Source organism: Doryrhamphus excisus, chromosome 2 (genome assembly GCF_030265055.1).
Source record: "Doryrhamphus excisus isolate RoL2022-K1 chromosome 2, RoL_Dexc_1.0, whole genome shotgun sequence".
NCBI classification, from domain to species: domain Eukaryota; kingdom Metazoa; phylum Chordata; class Actinopteri; order Syngnathiformes; family Syngnathidae; genus Doryrhamphus; species Doryrhamphus excisus.
In genome coordinates this window covers 26,394,272-26,416,164 of record NC_080467.1, presented here as the reverse complement: position 1 = coordinate 26,416,164, position 21,893 = coordinate 26,394,272, and the positions used below count along the sequence as shown (strand labels likewise).

The 21,893-nt window shown below is 41.5% G+C and overlaps 2 protein-coding genes across 3 annotated transcripts; one reads left to right on the top strand and one right to left on the bottom strand.

Moving 5' to 3' along the window:
* Window positions 1-802: 802 nt before the first annotated feature.
* Window positions 803-7,486, top strand: neil3 (nei-like DNA glycosylase 3). Of its 2 annotated transcripts, XM_058060434.1 has the most exons (11): window positions 803-978; window positions 1,073-1,283; window positions 1,432-1,544; window positions 2,213-2,347; window positions 2,585-2,798; window positions 3,316-3,390; window positions 3,539-3,705; window positions 5,475-5,644; window positions 6,039-6,438; window positions 6,646-6,790; window positions 6,873-7,485. In XM_058060434.1, the coding sequence occupies exons 2-11, from the start codon at window positions 1,179-1,181 to the stop codon at window positions 7,053-7,055; spliced, it is 1,707 nt and encodes a 568-aa protein (XP_057916417.1). In that variant the 5' UTR covers window positions 803-978; window positions 1,073-1,178; the 3' UTR covers window positions 7,056-7,485. The 2 variants fall into 2 exon arrangements, with proteins under 2 accessions (XP_057916417.1, XP_057916425.1); XM_058060442.1 differs by having other exon boundaries at window positions 803-1,283; window positions 6,873-7,486.
* Window positions 7,191-18,838, bottom strand: aga (aspartylglucosaminidase). The gene is made up of 9 exons (XM_058060456.1): window positions 18,581-18,838; window positions 15,194-15,347; window positions 14,995-15,107; window positions 11,904-12,016; window positions 9,585-9,693; window positions 9,026-9,101; window positions 8,817-8,924; window positions 8,421-8,554; window positions 7,191-7,440 (listed from the first exon to the last, which is right to left on the bottom strand). Exons 1-9 carry the CDS (start codon window positions 18,729-18,731, stop codon window positions 7,340-7,342), a joined length of 1,059 nt encoding a protein of 352 aa, XP_057916439.1. The 5' UTR covers window positions 18,732-18,838; the 3' UTR covers window positions 7,191-7,339.
* Window positions 18,839-21,893: the final 3,055 nt, after the last annotated feature.

Here is a 21,893-nt window from a genome sequence, read left to right as displayed (position 1 = left end):
TCATGGTGGACATGTTGCCCTTTTAACCGTCGGTGGGGTTTATTAAATGGCTTTCATCTCACAGTGGTGTGTGTGCTCAGGACCAAAGCGTCTTCAAACAACTTGGATGGAATTAGATTTTAATACCTCGGGTGAGACCTACGTTCAAGAGCTCCTCTCCCCTCTGAGCGCCACAGCATCAGCCTCACTTTAATACACATACAGTAATTGCTGAGTGCTGGCCTTTTTTTTTTTTTACAAGGGGGGCATGGCTGTGCACTTGGCAGAAGAGCATGGAGCTTCTCTATTTTTATTTTAGTCCACAGACGCTTCTCTGCAAGGCAAAAACACAGCTCAAATAAGTTATTGCATGACAGAGAGGGTTTTTTAAGAAACGTAAATGACGGGTTATTTGCATGTTTAGAACCAGATGGGACAGTGTTTGTGGATATGAAATTTAGTGAAATAAGGTGGTCTCTCCGGCATATGAATGATGATATGCAATAATGCAGATGTAATCTTGTGCCACCTTGCAATTTTCATCATATGAATGTGTGGCCTGCAGGGACACCAACGGTCCTCTGCTTCCCTCAAGTGGTGATAATGGAGACGCTGCAGGCTCCTCAACTGTCAAGTCAACAATTGCAAATGACTGCAGACATCATCAGTGTATTTACAAAAAAAACTTTACAGTAACTAATTTAAAATTTTGTGATCTTATTTGGATATTACAGTACGCCACTTTTTAGAACGCAATTTAAACTTCCGCATCGCTGAGCTGCTTACTTCCGGAAACAGTGTACTGCGCATGCGTCAAATTGAAACGCCTGTGGCGGGAAAAGAAGACAGCTTCGTATAGCAGTGATAAGGGCGTTCTTTTCCGAAAAATAAACTATAAACGAAGATGGTCGAAGGTCCTGGTTGCACAATGAACGGGGAGAGGATCCGTTTCAAGGTCCAAGACTAAAAGAGATCAGAGGTAGCATGTTCACGGCGAAGGTATGTTGTTTTACATATTCCATAACAGACTCCAATGAAGTACTGTCATGGAAACTACTTTCCGCATCGCTGAGCTGCTTACTTCCGGAAACAGTGGACTGCGCATGCGTCAAATTGAAACGACTGTGGCGGGAAAAGAAGACAGCTTCGTGGAGCAGTGATAAGGTCGTTCTTTTCCAAACAATAAACTATAAACGAAGATGGTTGAAGGTCCTGGGTGCACATTGAACGGGGAGAAGATCCGTTCCAGGGTCCAGAAAGGACAAAGACTGAAGGAGATCAGAGGTAGCATGTTCACTGCGAAGGTATGTTGTTTTACATATTACATAACAATCTCCAATAAAGAACTATCATGGAAGCAACTTAGCAAAGGAACTAACGTCACTTAAATGTTGTTTATGTTTCGGCAGCAACATTGTTATAAGTCGTTCAAATGAAGTTGTGTGTTCGCAGGGAAACGACCCGCAGAAAAACAGCGCCATCCAACGACTTAAAGGTTGTCAGTACACCGGCGTGGACACCCTGGGGAAGGAACTCTTCCTGTATTTCGGTCCGACAACGTTAAGGTATTTAAATATGATTAACGTAGCCATTTACCTCTGCCACATCGTTATTTTAAAAGTATTATTGTTTTGGTCACGTTTACGCACCGCCCGAAACAAATGGCCGAGTGGCCGAGTCCACCCGAACTGTGACGAGTCTATACACGAGTATCGGTTCGATTCTAGCGAGATGAGATCGATATTTTGTCTTAGAGAAATGTATGTAATAAAGGGAATAAGGGGTTAACTATATAATCATATATTATATATTGTTATATTGTTCACAAATAAGCTTGTTAATGAAAAATCTTGGTTTTATTGAGTTGTATAATTGGGAAATTACACATTTATTCAAGGATCATGTATAAAGTATCAGTATAGGCAATATGTATGTATTTACTTGGTTTTGGGATTGATACCAAAATTCAAAGTATCGCCCATCCCTACATACAATCAGTGTGATCCAATTGTATTGGTACAACCCTTGACTCTTGTCAGAATTCATAAAAGGCTGAAGTTATATCATTTTTTTAAATCATGGATGTTTATTATTTAAAATAATTCCTACAGCATGTTTCGTCATCCAACAAACGTAGCTTTGACTAGCTCCCATTTGTCATAGTTCTGTTTTTCCTCCATCTTTAAAGCCGGTTTGCTGTCTGTAAACGAAAGGCATCTGTCTTTACGTCCAGAGTCCACTTTGGCATGAACGGCTCGATGCGAATCAACGCTGCAGAGAGGAAACCCATCAGCGGGTCACAGCCAGTGCTGGACATACACCTGACTAACGACACAGTTTCATTCTTTGACAGCACGGTGGAAGTGAGGTATGGAGAACGCACCCAACCCAGCCCGAAGTTGACTTTTTGATGGTGTGAAGCTCAATCAGTGAGCACATAGCATGATATCTTTGGGTAATTTGCATAGTTGGGCATGACTAATAACTCAGTGTTTTGTGTGTGGCCAGTTCCACTGTAAATGAATAAAAGGCACCAGGAATCTGGCCAGCGAACAGAAGTAGAACTCACACCCACACACACTCCACTCTTTGTTTGTGCTTACAGGTTGACAGACGACTGCGAGCAGAGGCTGAGAGTTCTTCAGGCCCTGGACGTGTGTTCCCCGAAGTTCAGCTTCTCGTGCTCAGCGGAGGCAGTGAGGCGCCAAGGAGGCAGGATGCTCTGCGACGTCCTCCTCGACCAGGCCGTCATGCCTGGAGTCGGCAACATCATTAAAAACGAAGCCCTGTTCGACGCGGGCCTACACCCGGCCGTGAAGGTACACAGGAAGATGATGGATGGTGTGCAGCCGAGAGGGGGGAGATGGTTAAGCAATGCCAGGCATCCTGCTCTCGTGCACAACTTTCAACTTGTGTTTTATCACTGCAATGCGAGGGGGAGGTGGGGGGGCGAAGACAAAGAAAAGAATGCAGTGCAGTGTTGCCTCCTCACTTTGCAAAAACAACTGAATGAATTTATGCTAATAGATGCTTGACAGGAGCAAGAAACTCTTAAATTATTTTTGAAAATGTGAACCCCCTGCCTTACTCTGAAGAAATATTTACATTAAACAATTTTTTTCACCATTTTGGTTATTTTGCTCATCGAATAGTTTACTAGGTAGCATCCAATACAAGTTTAGTTAGCAGGATTAAACAAAAAAATGGATAACATGGGGATAAAGGTATAGAGTGAATTATTAAAGGCCACGTTTTGATGCAGGTGAACCTATGGTTTCATGTACTATGTATAGTAACCGGTGTGTATTCCCTTCACTGTGGGCTCTCCTTCCTCAGGTTGAGCAGCTGTCGGAGGAGCAGGTCCACCACTTGGTCAAGATGACGCGTGATTTCACTGTTCTCTTTTACAAGGTAAGACAATGGACACTTGGGCCCTGTCACAGTGTGAAGGCATCATTAGTTTACTTTTACGTTTTTGTTACTACCTAAGATAATACTCCATTGTATGAGTTTCATTATATTTTTCATTATATTTATCTTCACTGTATTGTCATGGCAGTGTCGCAAGTCTGGCTCACCCCTGCACAAACACTACAAAGTCTACAAGCGTGCCCAGTGCCGCCAGTGCGCCCGCGTCGTCACAGTATGTCGTCTTGGCGACAATGGCAGGATGACGTACTTCTGCCAACACTGTCAGAAGCAGGATGCCAGAAGTGTGAATGTCAGGTGGGAATGCCTCATATCGTTTTTTTTTTTATTCTTGAAATGTTGCATTATGACACTTTTTGTCAGCTTAAATAACACATGAGGAGTACGCTCAAAGTGTATCTCATAGAAAATCACTGCCTATCACGTATATATGATAATCGACCATTTTAGTGATTAATAACAAATGATTTTCTAAGTAGAACCAAACTGTAGAACCTGCATGCATATATGTTAAAATATTTTGATACTATAGCAACTGGCACTAAGGCGCTTAAGTGCTCAAGTCCTTTGTCGCCCCGAAATCAGGGTTTTGTTTTCTGTGTAATTACTATGTCAAATGTTGATCAATATGCACTGTCCTTATCTTCCTAAAATAAATGTACAAATATCTGCATGTGATTTAAAAGGCACCACTTTGGAGCCATTGTCAGCCATTGTCAGCCTTTGTCAGAAAACAAAGCACCCAAATCTTTCCAGATAGAGCGTTCCAGCTCCGAGAGGCCATCTTTGCAGGCAGATGGGCTTGGCAGGGAGCGGGAAGTGTTGAATGTGTGTCGAAAGTGTGTGTTTGCCAGGCAGGGCACGGGCTCAACACCTCCTGGCTCGCGTTTGAGCAGAGCTTAGAGAGGGCTTCCCGGCCTAAAGTCCTTACAACACATTACACAGCTGATCGAGCAATCTGCGAGCAAAGTTTGCTGCAGGCCGCCACCACCCTTCCCTCCTACCCCCCCACTCCCCACCCCACCACCGCCGAAGATGGATGGCGAGCGGCTTTCTTGTCAAACATAGCGGAGCTTTGTGTCGCAGCATTAATGTGTATGTACTCGCTGCATTTAAATGCAACACGCCGCCTGCTGGTGCATCCTCACCAGCTGCTGCAACCGCAAATGTTTAGCTTTCGTCCTGCTGCTGTCATTAGGTAGCTGCTTTGTCTGTTGCTCATTAGGAAGATTTATATCTACCGGTACATAAGTCTTATAGGTATACCGTAATGAAGTACAGTACATTACTGTAAATGCTTTATTTACCTAAACCATAAAGATGATGGGGCATTAATTGGAAGCAGGCGATAATTGAAGAGAGGGTGTTATTTCCTAAATTAGAAAGCACCTTTCAAGTACAGTCGTATCCTCACCACTTTGAGGTTTGAATTTCATGGCTTCACTTTATCACAGTTTATCAAAAAAATATTGAATAAACCATTATTTAGTGGTTAAATATGGCCTATTATTACAGTAAACTGACGCATATCTAGGCAAATGTTATCTATTTTTGTCCAAATTAGGCATTAAAGTAGCTAAATGAACAAAAATACAAATCAGATCTTCAATTCAAAGAAGTATTCGTATTGAACTCCGAACCCCCAACGTTACCTTCAGTCCACCCCTCACTATGCTCCCCTGGGGAACACATTTATAGCAACACCAACAAGCACGAGTATTATTTATGTTTTAAAAGACTTATGTACTCTTATGTTTACTAGATTGGGTAATATTCATGTAAAGGTGACTATAGGGGTGTTATTTCATGTCTAGAGGGCTCTAATAATGTTAAAACCATATTTAGAAGGTCATAAACAAGGTTTCTGTGATGCAAATATTAATATTATCTTATTATAATATATTAAAATATATTATTATGAATAAATAGGTAATTATAATTATTAAATTAGTACATTTTTAATATTATTAAAGACCCCTGCCTTTACATTCCTATTACCATTGACCTAATTCTATTTATGTAACGTTCATGTCCCACTTTTTTCCGTTCATTTTTCACGTTTGCAGTAAACTTCCGGCCAGGAACAGTCTGATTGGCTGGGCCACCAGAGCCAACGGCGCAGCCAATGAGAACGTGGCGAGGAAGGAGGAAGAAGACTGGCATTGTCACCTGTGCACCCTCATCAACCGGCCCACCGCCAACACCTGCGACGCCTGCCTCACTCCCAGGGCTCAGGGTGAGGCCCGGTCTCCACCAGCCTGGTTCTGTTCGACTTAATATGCACATTGTTGAGAGTCACGGCATGTGTTCCCAGACGTGTTGACATATTTGACCCAAGAAGGGATTACCTCATTTATGGTGACGTGAGCATTAATTTTTGCACTCAAGATTACACTTCTGGGAAGCACCCAACTGCATTTCTACGCATCTATCCAGTTCCATTTATTATATGCGTAGAGCTGCACCCAAATTGCCCTAAAGGGAGGAGTTATGAGAGGAAAGGACTTGCTAGAGTACATTAAAATGTCGGCTGGTATTTTTTATCTTGCAACAGTGTGCATGTGTTTTATGAGAGGAGCTTCAGAATAAACATGAAATGTCTCACTGCGGTGTTTCCTCTCCCCACACAGTTCACAAAGAGGACGCCGTCACTGACGCATCGCCGCTTTCCGCCACCAGCCTGGTGAGGTACCCCTGCACCGCCTTCAGGAAGCCTCAAGAGGAGCGCAAACTCAACTGGCGCTCCGCATTCGGGACTTCCACTCTGCTTTTCTCAGACTTGAGCGAGAAGCCAAGGCCCGCAAACTCCCCGCTGTCCCCGCTCGGCAGTCATTTGAATTCCACGCCGCCCGAGCGAGAAGGCCTGTTTAAACCCGGCGCCTGCCAGGGGACGTCGGGCCCCAATTACACCTCTGGTGGCTGGCAGAGGCAGCAGGCCCGGCCGCCCGGTGGGGAAACGCTGGCCTCGTACAGTCAGCCGTCCAAGAAAATGAGAATTGATCACGGTTCTTCTCCGGGTAACAAATCATAGTGAGTGACTCGCTCTGCTCATGAATAACTTGACATTAATAAGACAAATTCTTTGCAGCTTCTGCGATTAAAGCAAAGCACCAGAGTGCAGTGTTGTTGGGAACGTTGCAGCGGACCAATCATGCAAACACTAAATGACATGTAGCTTGTCTCAGGGTACTTAGTCCTATTATTTTCAGGTTATCTCATTTTTATCTCCTCTGACAGTGCACACACAACAGAAGGGACACCTTGTTGTTCATCCCATGGCCACCCGACTCTTCTCCGAGTGGTCCGCAAGGACGGGGACAACAAGGGACGGCAGTTTTACGTCTGCTCGCTGCCCAGAGAGGCTAAATGTAACTTCTTTGAGGTGAGAATGGGAATGTACTAAACTTCACTTGGAATCCAGCTTAAAAAGTATATATAAAGTATATATTTTCTATGTGTTGCAGTGGGCTGACTTGCACTTTCCTTCCTGTCACCATGGCAAACGATGCTTGATGAGGACCGTCCTCAAGCTGGGACCCAACAATGGCCGCAACTTTTACACCTGCAGCTTGCAAAAGGGTAAACAGTGTGGTTTTTTCCAGTGGGTGGAAAACGGACCCGGTGTAGCTATCTTGCCGGGCTGCTAAATACAATTTAGTGGAATAAAAATAATGTAATGTATTTGAAAAAACAAAAAAAAACACAGATGCATGGTTATTAAATATTATGCGTAGACTATATATATACATTTTCATTACCCAATCAATGGACTGTCATCATGAGAATGTTTTTACACTTTTATTAAAGGCTGTAAATTGCTCCCAATGATTTCATGAATATATGTCTTAATTAAAAACATCTATGTGAAAAGATCTGTCAAAGCAATGAGAAATCAGTGCATTGTAAAGTGACGAAAAAAAACAAACAAACATTAAAAGCAGTCCACGGACTTGAGAAGCGGCGTGTTGGACTCTGCGTTCGACACCATGTAGTGAAACTGCGTGAAGCCGGGGACCTTGTTACATGCTGCACCTTTTTTTCCAAGAGAAAAGACATGAGAATTAAACTAAAAATAATAAGGTTCAATAAAAAACAAGTAACAATACAGACAGGCTGTTTTTACTGACCCTCTAATTCCAAACTGGTATCGGATGTTACTGTATATGTTGAAGACTTCATATTTTACATATGTACCGTATTGTGGCCAAGGTTTCTGTTCGTTATTCCAGACAGGCAACTACCAGCAGTAGTTGCCTATGTTGTACATACGTTACTAACACATCTTGCGATTTCAGATGTTTGTCTGTTATTGTTTGTCTGTTGTCTAAGTTATTCAGCGCCACGGGACCATAAAAACCATACCTGGGACAATTAATAAGCCAAATTAACATAACAGGCCAGCAAGTCCAACATTGCGGAAAGTTACTGGTAAGTTCATCGAGCTCCCGATCTCACTCCACATCACTGAATGGTCACAAGGCTACATCACTGGTCTACTGGCTGTCGATGGTATAGTTCACTCATTGGTTCATGTCAGTAAGTATGAATTAACATTTAAAACATGTTAAATTATATATGTTGTGATATCTAAGTTGCAGGACTTAAAAAAGTGTGACTCAGTCCGGAAAATAGGGGTGTTATTTTATGTCTATAGGACTCTAATAATAATAAAACCGTATACCAGTCATATAAAGAAAGAAAACATTATTAATAGTGAACCCTACTTCACAAAAATTAATTTATTGCGGTCAAGTCTGGAACCAATTAACGGTGAGAAACTCTGGATTACTGTAGTTTTTTTTGTTTCTAAATTCATATGACTGTACTCTCCCTGTTTAGCTTGAAAATGAATAATGTTGTGTTACCTTTTATCACCAACTGCAGTTTGGTTTTTAAATACAACAATGTCCTGGACATGGTCAGTCAGGTAAGTACAAATCACATTTGGCATGTTGTTGGAACTTTTTGGCGCCGCCTGCACGGCCTCCATGTTCAGATTCCCAAAAACTCACCATAATGGCCTGTCGTGTTAGCACAGATGATCGCACCGAAGAACTCGGAGTAATGCCTCTTAATCCTGGAAATGGCCATCTTGCAGGCCGCCGAGGGATTCGTCCCAGCCCTCATCAGCTCCACCGCCAAGTAACTGTTGGCAGGGTTGCATTTGACACGTGTGAGGCTGGCTAACGAGCGCTGGTCAAGGCTGCTAAGGACAGACCGGGCTAGGAGTCCTTTGCTTCCCGCCCTCCCCCCTCAAGGTACAATCTATGCTTCCTTCTTAGCACTACTATTGTATTGGCACCAAGAAAACCTCCACTAGAGATGACCAGTTGAAATATTGCTAACATGACATGGAAAAAAAAAACAAGATCAGACGTGATGCAAACAAAGAAGTCTCTGGCTACTACCTCGGTAGAAAACGCATCATAACGTCTCCATCGCCGGTTGCCGCAGCAGCGCCGGCAGAGCTGTCGGCGTAGGCTCCCGCTCCAACTATAGGTGAGTCCCCCACTCGACTACGACAAGTGCAGCACAAATACAAAGCACAGGAATCCTGTTAAAGCCGTCTCTGATGGAATAATTGAAGTACTAGAAGTTACCATTCGTCTTTACATACCCTGGAATTTTATGAGTGAGCCCGTTGGTGGACGTCCCTGCGGCCAAGTGACCGTATTGATCAAATGCAATCATACCTGGTAAAATAAAAAAGGAAATAACAGTTTAATAAGGTACACAAAATAACTTCAGTAACTACTCATTAGTTCCCCAGTAATGACTCTAAATGTGCCTTAGTCATTAGTTCTTCATTCATTCTTCATTCATTGTACTGTACTGTAAAATGAGAATAATAGTATAACACAATATATCACCTTAATAGTGTTATATTTGGAGTTATTATTATTAGTGTTAAATAGTGTAACACGTCAATAAACAGCACAGGCCCCAGTAAATCAAATAATATAAACAAATGCTAACAAATGATGAATGAGAATTAGTGGCATCTAGTGTTCAAGTGGTAAATTGTAAGCAACGACAGCACTTCCTTTCCATGAATGCGTGAGATGGAGCACTCGGCCATTGATGTATGTGCGGTCACTCCCTTTTTAATCCTTCACATTGTCCATTTTAAACATTTTATTGATTTTTACGCGGCTGTGTAAATCCATAAAACATACCGATTGTATCATGAGAGCGAATATCAGCATGCCACCTCTTTTTCTTCTGTGCCAATGTCACAGCAGGCTTGTAGGGTCGACAGGATTTGGATGGGTCTGGAAAAACATTCTGGGGAGAGGAGACAGGATATGATGCTGTTGTCCTATAGGACTCCATAGGAAAAAAGGAATAAAGTCAGGTCAGTGCACATAATGTTCATCAAATTCCATACTCCTGTGTGCTTGCCATACAATTCATATATTTATCCTTTTGTTGACAAGGTGAAAAACCAAAAATAGCATTCTGTGTATAGTACACCACCCACCATACCCTGTGGACACAGCCTTTTGATTACGGTATGTATGGTAGCATTGAATGCACAATATATATGCATGTGATGTATAATATTGGGACTACTTTGTATTCCTATCTGCTCTGTGACGCAAAATGTGTCAGTATTTGCTGCTTCTCTCTGCATAAACATGCATTTATGGTATGTAAATGTACAGAGTACAGCTCCGCCAAACTGCTACTTCACACGATTGCTGTAGAGATGCGTTGATTTTAGCCAAAGATGTTTTGTTGCCAGGAGAGAGTCTGACCACTCTGGCTGCATACAGAACAATCCCAAAGATGCTAGTGGCCACTTATACATTTAGTACATTAAAGATGCTAAAAGCACTTACGCTAAAAATATTACGCAGCTGTAGAAAGTCATGTTTCATTACGAATGAGCAACTTTGCATGAGCCTCATCTATTGGCTCCTGAAACCTGCCGTTCCCATCTGTCAACACTTCCGTTTTCCCGGGATACACCCGTATCTTATCCTTCGTTCCCATCGCCCTCCTATTTTTAAAAATAATATCCCATAAATTTGTCATATTGTAACTCATGGGCTGCACGGCGATCAAGTGGTTAGCACGCAGACCTCACAGCTCGGAGACCAGGGTTCAATTCCACCCTCGGCCATCACTGTGTGGAGTTTGCATGTTCTCCCCGTGCATGCGTGGGTTTTCTCCGGGTACTCCGATTTCCTCCCACATTCCAAAAACATGCTAGGTTAATTAGCGACTCTAAATTGTCCATAGGTTTGAATGTGAGTGTGAATGGTTGTTTGTCTATATGTGCCCTGTGATTGGCTGGCCACCAGTACAGGGTGTACCCTGCCGCTCGCCCGTAGACAGCTGGGATAGGCTCCAGCACCCCTTGCAACCCTCGTGAGGATAAGCGGTAGAAAATGAATGAATAACTCATTAGTATACATGTGGTCCTCACGTTAAATCATTCCGACTTTTGCTGTTTACATAATTTTGATCCGTAAAACACTAAATAGTTTGAACACATACTGCAAAGATGAGTGCAGCAGCTTGCAGAGATCCTGCACTGCGAGGCGTGCACTTCATTATGTCTACCAAGCGTGGGGCAGGCTCCTCTGGCGGAAGAGCCCAGAGAAAAAGAAAATCCATCACCATGGAAGTCAGAATTGACATCAACAGAAGCTCTGAGAGGAGAAACCCCCACTAATATTGGACGGGCATTAGGTCTCGGTGTCTCTTGTTCAACTGTGGCATCCATCATGAGATAGGATCGCGACGGCGATAAGTAAGCAAATAAGCAGCGGTCTTATTATTGAGATGTAGATTCAGGGAAATGTGTCTTATTTTCAAATGCAAACGTTGACTGGTGGCGTATATCTGGATGGCGTGGCCTTCCTATATTTCTGCTCCCTAGCTAATGGATGCCTTTCCTGGTTTATAACCCCGATAAGTGGTTTACTTCACGTTATACCACTGATTGCTCCCTCCTCATTGTGTCCATGTGTACACGACTAAACTTCCGGATTTTAATGGTCTACCGGATTCCCAAGGCAATGTTAGTAGGGTCCTTCAATCATTCTCTTCACTTCCTCACCAGTAACATTCTCTACCATCGGGGTGAAACAACAGCAAGCCATGGGCGGCACAATAACTACCGTCCTTATTGTCCAATTATCAGAATAAACTCCTGGATGTCGTCTTCAACCACGCTAAAGTTTGTGTTCATTACCAGCCGACCTTCAGCGCAAATTTTAAATATGATCAGTCGGGATGGCGCATTTTTTTTTAGATACTTGCTTATTAGATTAGAGAAAAGCAATTTTTCCGCTATTAGTTAGAAGGACAGAATGGAACAAAGCACCGGAACCGTTTAGACCTTTGAGGAAATCACCTCTCAAAACAACAAGTTCATTTTTAATGAACTACGTTAGCATGCCAGTCGAATTCGCTCAGCTTAATGTGTCTTTAGAAACAGCACGCCTGCAGCCAACACTAATCAACACGTACGTGAGCACACTCACCTTTCGGTAATTAGGTTGGCAGTTGCCCTTCAGCCACTGTGTGAAAATATCCACAGACTTGACGGTGGTGAGGTCCTCAGCGATGAAGCCCATGTTTTCTGCAAAAACTGTCGCTGTAAGGAGAGAGAGGGAAGAGATCCTTGCTATTAACTTATCGTTTACTTTTTTGCGATTGAGTCAGCATTTTTACTCCAGTTTTCATATATTGGGAATAACAAGCTAGTCCGTTAGCCCTTGTGTGAAAATCGAGTGCTTAAACTAAGCACTAAGCATTTATATTGAGGTGCCACTGCAAAGTAACCCACCATGGGGCCAAAGAAAGCTGCGAGTGCCAACAATTTGATAAAGAAGTTGTTAAAAAATGTTTTTAATGCCAGAGAAAGAACTCGAAAAGTACAAAGACTGTCTGATTGTACCAGGATGCACTGGAAAACCGCATCAATAACTTCCATCCATCCAAGTTTGTGGAAAAGTGTGACCTGCACATTCACCGCTATGAACCCCCCCAACACACACACACACAGCCTATAGCTAGAGCGGCAACTGGTTGTTTGGCTGTGTGTGAGTGTAAAGTTGACTATAGGGGTGTTATTTCATGTCTAGAGGCTCCAATAATAATAATAAAAACCGTAATTACAAGGTCGTAAACAGTTTTAATATAATCTAACCTGTTGAATTGTGCAAATAGAACTACATGATGTTCTGTGACGTATTATAACGTATAAATTATTAACTTATGATAGTCCGAAACACATACTGTAAACCATACGATAATTTTCAGGTGGTTTCAGTCGTGGACTGGCTTTCACACAAAGTCAGGTGTTTGAAAAGCCACTTAATTTCCTTCCTTTCTTATGAAAACTTAACTGAAAAAGTGTATTAATTTGATTAGGTTGTTAATAATGACCGTGTTTTTGTATGACATTGTGGTTTTCCTGCTCATTAATGCACCTCATCTGCCATTCCATCGGATGGAAGACAAATTCCAATTTAAACTGGGCATCAGAATGGGAAGAAAAGTGATTACAGTGCTTTTGAATGTGGCCCTGTTCTTGTTGACAGATGGGCTGGTTGGAGGATTTCACAAAAGACAATCTACTGGTATTTTTCTTCCCCCCCCAGGGGTATAAAATGAGAAAAATATCTAGTTAGCGCCAGTTCTCTGTGAGAAAATGTCTTAATGATGGCAGAGGTCAGGGAAGAATGTCCAGACTGATTGGAGCTGATGGAAAGGCAACGGTAACTCAAATAGATGCAGAGGAACATCTCTGGAAGGTGGAACCTTGAAGAAGGTGCACAACGGCAGCATAGTAAGCTCACACCCGATGCTTAAGACGCGGACATTTGGGCTGGACTTTGCATGGACAACAAGAAAAGTTTGGCTACATTTTGCCTGGTCTAATGAGTCTCCATTTTAGCTTGCACATTGGGGTGGCAGGGTTAACGTTTGGTGTAAACAACATGAAAGCATGGATCCATGCCTTTGGTACCCACTGTGCTTGGTTTGAAGGCCATGGCCTGCAACATTATTGTCACAGATCATATCTGGCCCTTTATCATCGGTTGATGGCGCATAGAAATAGCCTATAGTCACCACATTGGACAGTAATTGAAAGAAAGTACTCTCACTTACCTTCGAATTAAGTAATTATATGTTTACACCCATTAATAAGCCCCTCTACCTGCTCACACGCACATGCAAAACTTTAAATTGTTATTATTTCTTCTAAATTATTTAAATAATTTGTGCAATTTACTGTTTACGCTGTACATTATTATTTATTTCATTATTGTTATTTATTATTAGACGGGAGCCAGGTAACGACATTTCGTTGGCAATTTCACTGCTGTGTTATTCTGCAACGACAATAAAGGAAGTCTATCTATCCAAAAGTTTCCACGAAAACAGAGGCAATTTTTTTCCCTCAGAAATAATGTTAATCCAATTAATCAGTTAAAGACACAAAAAATACAGTAAACCTCGGATATATCGGACTCGGATATATCGGAAATTCGTTCACAACGGACAGATAAAAAAGAACCAATTTTTCTGTAATGCATTTCCAATAAAAATTCATTGCATATATCAGATTTCGCCTATTTCGGACAAAATCTCCAGTCCCGTTCCAATGCATTTCCATTAAATTTCCCTGGCATATATCGAATGGCCGCATCGTGGCGCTCCGATTCGCCGAATCGTGACAGGCCGCTATACGACGTCATTTGCAGCGTTTGCAGCGTTGCCTGCGCGTCCAGGTACATTGGAAACATAGTCAAGGAAGTGCCTTTTTATAACGGCTAAAATCCGATTTACGCATATACCGGATATAAATCAGATATATGCGTAAAACGGACATTTTCCGGTATACGCATATAACGGATTTCGCTTATATCGGACAAAACCAGTGGGAACAATTGAATCCGATATATCCGAGGTTTACTGTACATAAAAAATGTGAGTCAACACATAAGGTGCTTTGTTTGGGCACAAGATTTCACAGAATGATACAGTTAACAGGAGGAGAACTACTTACTAGTTACATGCGATATAGTACGAAAAGGGAGGTAAAATTGGATTTTTTTTTCAAGTTTCTATACATAAATTAATCGGTATAGTTTAAATACCGACAGAAACATGATGTAGTAATGCACATATTGTATAAATACCGAATCTGTGACTACTCGTTAAATAATACAGGCTCATAGAAAGTCTAAAAATCCAATAATTTGAGTTTCAGGCCTTAAAATGTCTCATATTCTCTAAAATCTCATAAAATGACAACCAGCTAGTTTTCTGTGCGTCCCCCCCATGGGCCTCAGATTTTCGTTCATGTCTTTTATACTTTTTTTTTTATTTCCAGTACGGATGTGAAATGGGTCTTAAATTGCAGTCATTGCAGTGTTAAAATGTGACTTGGTGAACCTGCAGAGACCCTGTAGTAATAAAATGAATGAATTCCGGATAAAGAAAGGATTTTTTTCAGCATTCTTCCTCCACATACTTTGTAATGTGTCGATATTGATGCATTTATTGATGAGTTTTCAGTGTTAATAGTAGAAAAGAATTGTAACCGTGTGATTGTTTTCATACCCGACTCTCCCACCAGCAAGGTATGCTCGGTATGCTCCATCACTGCCCTCGCTACACCGATCGCATTCTTGATCCTCTTCAGGTTGGCCACGGCGCCCACCTCCATCGTGTCGCTGCACAAGGAACACAAGTCAACCTTTCAGAAGGCATCGTTTACACAAGGTAATATGTAGATTCATATTTTGGTTCGTAGTTTTACCCGTTCATGATCATGGCATCCAACGCGGTCTCCCCCATCTCATCCGGGCTGCCGCCATAACCCACGCTTCCGTCGCACTGCTCCACTTGGCAGCGAGTGCATCCGCTCTCCACGGCGTCCAGCGCCGAGCCCCCGGACTGCAAGACCGACCAAGCTACAGAAATAATAACACAAATACACGATGACCACCGCTGCAGAAACACAACCTTGCACCAGGGTTCCTGTGGATTTGACATTTCAAAATTACAGACCTTTTCCAGACATTAGAGCTGCAATAATTAATCAATGATTAATTGATTAATTAATCAATTAATCAACAACTATTTTGGTATCTGACCAATTTTTTGGACATCCAAACAGGAAGTCATTGTCTAAGTTACACTAACAATCATTTCTCAGATTCAGTAGCCATTATAGGCTGTTAAACCTCAATGGTTACACTTCAGGAATCACATTACATACATTTACTTTATATTACATTTATGAGGTGACTGTGATTAAAAGTCAACATTAGCTACGAGCCGATGTTTAAGGAGGATCTTCAAATTAAGATCAGCACATTTGTTGAATCAATGACAATGTTTACTTTAAAGGACAAGCAGTGAAAGCAAATGTATGGCTATTTTCCTTGTGAGTACCAGTACTACCAGTACTCCAGTACTACCAGTACGAAACAAGAGCATTGATATTGATATATCCATTCCTCCTGATCATTTTCAAAGCGCTCCACAATCTGGCCCCTCCATACCTCACAGACCTGCTCTATCCCTCACGTTCCTGCCAGTCCTCCGACTCCAACCTCCTGACCCCTCCCTGTAGGACCAAGCTCCGACCTGGTCCGACCCTGGGGAGATGGAGCTTTCTCCATTCTCCGTGCCTGCTCTGACCTTCTCACCTTCAAAAAACAACTCTAAACCTACCTGTTTGAAACTCTATTTGATTTCTAACGCTTTATTTTAGTATTTTAACGTTTCTTCTGCTTTGTTAGTTTTTTAACTTTAGATTGTTTTTATGTAAGTATAGTCTTTGAGTACCTTGAAAAGTGCTATACAAATGAAATGTATTATATGATTTTGATATATACTGTACATAAACATGTTACATCTATCTTTGTTTATCTCACAGATACAACTGATGTGACGTTAAAACGCCGTAATACGCCCAACCAGTTTCCAGCAACACCAGCTTGGACTTCCTGGGAGAAAATTGTGGCTATTGAAAATTTGATACCTTTTGCAGTTATATATGCTCACAGGCAGAAAAAGAAGTCTTGCTGTTGGAGAACAGCAAAGTATGAAACATTGAACACTTGGACATCCTGAAATATCTCTAACTTTTTGTGAGCGCTGTATGTACTCCACATACCACAGACACTCATTGACCTGTTAGTGCCTGTTGCATTCTGGGTAAGCTGAACTCTGAGTCTTGTCTACATTATTCATGGAAAAAATATGTCTTCAATTGTAAAACTAAGTTGCACTTTTAGCCGCAGAAATGAATTTATGTCCTGAGCTGCCAAGAACTTTTCCTTGTTTGTACAAAAAAAAAAACAAGATGATGTAACTCTGGGGCAAACACTACTTATTTTTTAAGGCGGTTGAGGCTTTCCTTAAGTTCAGAATGTGTGTTTGTACAAGTCGCGCCTCCTGCAGCTACATGGCTGAGGAGGCTGCGTCATGGTCAGGCAAAGGCAGACACATCTACCAGGGAAAATCGACAAGTTGTTGCGACTCCCTCAAGCCTCGGTACCCTCTGAACAGAGCATGTCCGTTTTCACAGCAGCCTCCGGGGGTTAGAAGGGATGATGTACAGATGATAAATTAAACCGTTTCCATCTATCAAGCAGGGAGAGATTTCTTTGAGTTGACTCCAATCTTGGGCAGATTTCATCTGTCAGCGCTCACCTGGCGGAAAGCCGCTTTGACAGATAAGTCCCGAGCAACACTAAAGTGTTTTCACTTCCAGTTTGAAGGTGTCCGATGCATCATCCCGCACAAAATCTAATACGGCGCGAGGTGCAGGACCGACGCTGGCGGTTATGAATCCCACTTGGGTTCCGCTGCACATTTCTCGTCTCTATCTGCGTCTCAACATACTGGTTTGGGAATCAAATCCCACAGCCCTGATCCTTATGTGATGTACTCTAGACTGACTCCTTTTGGCTACAAATAATTATCTTGTGTCACTTCTCATCCATCACTGTGTTCGATATATTTAACTGAATTTTCTGATCCTAACATCTCGTGATTTATTAAAGGAAAATCTTGAAAATTTACTTTAAATTAACCAAAAATTTTTACCACTGTATTTGTTGAGCTTGGGATATTGAATTCTGATCATTTTTGCATGGGTATTACAGTGTGTTGATTTTGTAGCAAAGTATGCAGAGGCTAGCATCCCATTAAAAAAAGTTAGCCAGTCGACATCCATTTTTAATTTCTCAATTAACGGACAAAATTGTCTATTGCATCAGTAAATGTAAGGTGTTTTAATTTAATTAAGTGACATTTTATTTAACAATTTGCCCTAGCATTTAATTGTGTAACTTGTTTTACATTTTATCTGTCACAGTGAAAAAACAAACACATTTAGAAGTAAAAAGGTGCATTATTTGACACGTTATTCACAGGCTTTTCCGGGCCTCTTTAAAATGATTTAGACGCTCAGTTACAGTGCAGCTTCCGACCAGATGGTGGCGGTAATGTGCCAGTCGGTTGTTGAACAAGCTGACAGAAGATCAGAAGAACACATTCAACTACAACTAACAATGGAGAAGTTTTTAAAACGAAAAAATGAAGACAATAATAGTGCCAGACCCCCCCCCCCCCCCCGCCCCCTCTACCAATAGACTACATTTTAACGTAAGTACAATCCTGACTTCATCAAGTAAATAAGGCTGACTTGAGCCTTCACATTTTTCTTGCTTGATTTTTCTTGTTGATCCATGAATTATTAGCAAAAGTTAAGATAGGTTTAATAATCTTTGTGATGATCACATTTTATCATGTTAACTTTATTCAGGTTTTAGCTTGTTAGGTTGTTAAACTGTGAGTGGATTTGATTTATGAGTGAAAACAAATTAATGAGATCAATTAATCAATTACAGTGTTAATATTTAACGGGCCCTGGGCCAATCTGCACTGAAAAAATGGTCTCAAGTGAGGTTAAAGGTTAACCCCTGGACGAGATGAATGGTCATTGTATGTACTTCATTTAAAGGGGGGTTTATCAGAGTAAGGGGGAGGGGGGCAGTCAACATAGGTACTAAAACTGCATGATTTATGGTAGAAGTGGACTTATAATATGTGCGATTGTTCAAATTTCAGTTTAAACTAAATATAGAATGGGGACTGAAATGGCACCGAACTGTAGGAATGTCCCACATACCTGCAGCCGTCGCATTCTTGAAGCCCCATGTGTTCATAACCAGCGGCAGAGAAGCTTGTTCCACGGCGGGCAGACAGAGAAAAGTAAAAAACAACAGCGAGGTCGGCATTTTGTTCATTACCATTACACTCAAACATTTATATACACACATTTATTTTCCTCGTTATGTACGCTTTTCTATATAAAAAAAGAACAGACGATTGCATTGTCTCCCAAATAAATGTGTTGTATCTATGAGCTGCAGTTGTGTCATTGCACTTCCTGTTTACGTTTACGTTTACATCAAGGGGGCGGGTCTTTCTTAAAGGGACAGTAGTCACATTGCTGCCGGTCTGTATACTCATATTGTGTTGTGTTTTGCTGTCGAATTAAATATTGATATATTGTATAACATGAAATATACGTAAAATGTTAATTAATTTAACTCAAGGCATACATATTTTGGGGGTTTGGGCTTAATACATTCATACTCAATTCATACACATCATGCGCCAACACTTAACAGTGCAAAAAATACAAAAAATAACAGTGTTTTGGAAGACCCCCATGACACTAAGCCACTTAATTCAACGCTTAATTCAACACTCAACTTTTTTTTGGAATAGTTGCTCTTATGGTTCATTGCTATTGCTGTATCCTTCCCTTGTCAGAGTTAATGTTGACAACACGATTTATAGTAGGAGGAGTAGTTGTAGAATACCGTAGTTAACTTCTTTTTACACTTGTGTGCCCAATTGGAGAAAACATATTGTCCCTCTCCATTTCCCTAATTGCTATATCCGCGTCATCAATTTTATATAAGCCGTTGACTTTTTTTTACACTTGTATAGAAATTAATATTGTTACTCAAAACATTGCCTATATGATGATAGTAGTTAAAGTACTGTGCTGCAGGACACCTGAACCCAGCACTCAACTCAACATTGCAATATTGTTGTTTTTATGAATTATTTTTAATGCTAGTGTGTAGTCCATGGCTAACTTTGCATCAGCGTCAGCTCCATGAGTGATTGGCAACCTGTCAATAAACCTCACTTCTTACCTGCTGTCATTATTATATAAACACCCAGCCGGGGCCTTTGATGTTCACCACCGCATGTGGCCATTTTTTATTTATAACACCTATTTCATGAATGACATTACCATTAATTAGCACTGTAGGTCTGAAAAGAGTGTTTTCCCCTGGGCCGGACTGGAGGAATATTGGAGTCCTTCATCCAGGTGTGCAGTGATGTGATGTCTCGGCTCCATACTCGCGCTCATTATTGACAGCAGAGTGTTTCGGTTCAGGCAGGGAACAGCTTGGGACTGTGGCTTTGTCATCTTTCCTCCTGGGGACTCATTTTTTTAGTGCACAGAAGCTGAGATGAATTTGCCTGCCGCCTGTCCATGTGGTGGATGTCTTGGCTCAGGACGCTGTGTTTGTGCTTGGCAAATGTCAACAGGCGGACTTGTTGCTGGCTGTTACTCGGTCTGCTGGGTTTGGCTGCTTGACACACATTTAGGCCGTTATCGTCAATCATTTTTGCGCTTTGGTTACATTTGAGACCGGTGCGTTTCTGTAATGACGTTACATTTAGCTTGTGGGCGTTGACTTGTAAAGCACAACCCGGTGGCTGCATGCAATCTTTCATATTTGTCAATTTGTCAGATCCCTGTCTCCATCATAACGGCTCATCAAAACGGCTCTGATCCACTTGTCATGCTCTTACCCATACCCATCTCTCAAGCAAACCCAGCCATCATCATTATCATTTACAGTGGGATCTTGAATACCACTGCATTCAAAGACGTTGCGATGATATGTAGTATTCCACACCAGTCACTAGTTGTCAGTCGTGTTACTGTAATGTTCGGTATGACACACAAGTACCAGATTTGATGTCCGAAACAACAGGCTTTTATTGCAGGTTTGAATGCTCAATATTCCCTAACACGAGCTACTGTTGCGGCACACAAGTCATATTTATGTCTTATTTTCTGTCATTATGTCTAATATATTGGTTAATATAAGCATAAAGGTGACTGTAGGGGTGTTATTTCATGTCTACAAGGCTCTAATGTTAAAAATGTTATTTAGAAGGTTGTAAGCAGGCTTTCTATGCTCTAACTTCAAAAAAATATTTAATTAATAAATAAGGAATCCTACTTTGCAGAAATTCATTTATCACAGTCGGGCCTGTATCCACTTAACTGTGATAAATGAGGGATTACTTAATTTGGATTCCCATTATTTTCTACTGGAAACACTTTTGTATTCAAGTGAGAATAGACATTGGAATTCATCCAGTTGGGAATGAGTGTTTATTTTTGATGCCACCTTTTTAATCCCATAAATCCTTCCCAGCATTCCGTCAGCGTTTCCTCCTGGTGAGTTGACTGTGACGGCGGGAACCAAACAAGCTCTGCTGAAAACTTTTTGGCACAGATCTGCTAACATGGCACTTGCCTTCACACCAGGCGCCTCATGCTGGGTCTGGATTTTTTATTTTTTTTTTCCCTCGAAATAACGTCTCCCGGCATCCCGGCGTCAAAGCTGATAGAACAGAACTTCCTCTGGTCTCGTATAGCAAACATGAACAAAGGCGATATTGCCGAGCACGGTGACTAACAATATTGTCTAACCTTGAGGGGCCCACCGCTCTCTTTTACATTATTCATATCATACATACAATTTTCTCTTATATTTTATTCATTGCTCTTTTTACTTTAAACACCGGCAAGTCTTGGTGAGATAGAGGGGGAAACAGATGAGAGGAGGATGACTTTCACCTTTGTCACAGGTGCAAATTAAACAACATAAGGCGGGAGGAGAGCTTTGAAGGAATAACTTTGGCAATAACTCCTGAGCTGTTTATTTGTTTTCTTGTCAGAGGGCAGAGGCGAGTCAGTAGAGGGGAGAAACTAACCCAAGTCGAGTATCTGGTCCATTCGATTTTTTTCATTGGATTTTTTTTTTTACAGCAGAATTATCATTTTCACTGATAATTTAGTTTTGCAGTCCTTTTGGGTTCACATTGGGGTTCAGGTTAAGTATTAGGGTTAAGGTCTTTAACTGATCATTTAGTTTTGCAGCCTTGAGGAGCTTCAGACAATAAAAAACGTTCTAGATCTTCCAGAATCTGCACCTATTCCAGCTGTATTTGTTTGGATTTGTGCTTCCAGCCAAAACGTCTGTTTTAATTTATTCCACCCACGCTCCGCTGTGATTGGTCACACTCCCAAACTGCTTCCTGACTACTGCGAACAACACTTTCTAATATAGTGGGTATAGGAGTTGATAATAATTGAATAGCGTGTCTGTAGTGACATA

Excerpts from the sequence above, each read along its gene's own strand:
- neil3 (XM_058060442.1), top strand. The coding sequence starts at position 1,179 with ATGGTTGAAGGTCCTGGGTGCACATTGAACGGGGAGAAGATCCGTTCC. Across the intron at positions 1,545-2,212 it reads TTCGGTCCGACAACGTTAAG|AGTCCACTTTGGCATGAACG; the intron begins GTATTTAAATAT and ends CTTTACGTCCAG. Across the intron at positions 2,348-2,584 it reads GACAGCACGGTGGAAGTGAG|GTTGACAGACGACTGCGAGC; the intron begins GTATGGAGAACG and ends TTGTGCTTACAG.
- aga (XM_058060456.1), bottom strand. The coding sequence starts at position 18,731 with ATGTGTGTATATAAATGTTTGAGTGTAATGGTAATGAACAAAATGCCG. Across the intron at positions 15,108-15,193 it reads GATGCCATGATCATGAACGG|CGACACGATGGAGGTGGGCG; the intron begins GTAAAACTACGA and ends TTCCTTGTGCAG. Across the intron at positions 8,925-9,025 it reads CTCACTCATAAAATTCCAGG|TCGAGTGGGGGACTCACCTA; the intron begins GTATGTAAAGAC and ends CACTTGTCGTAG.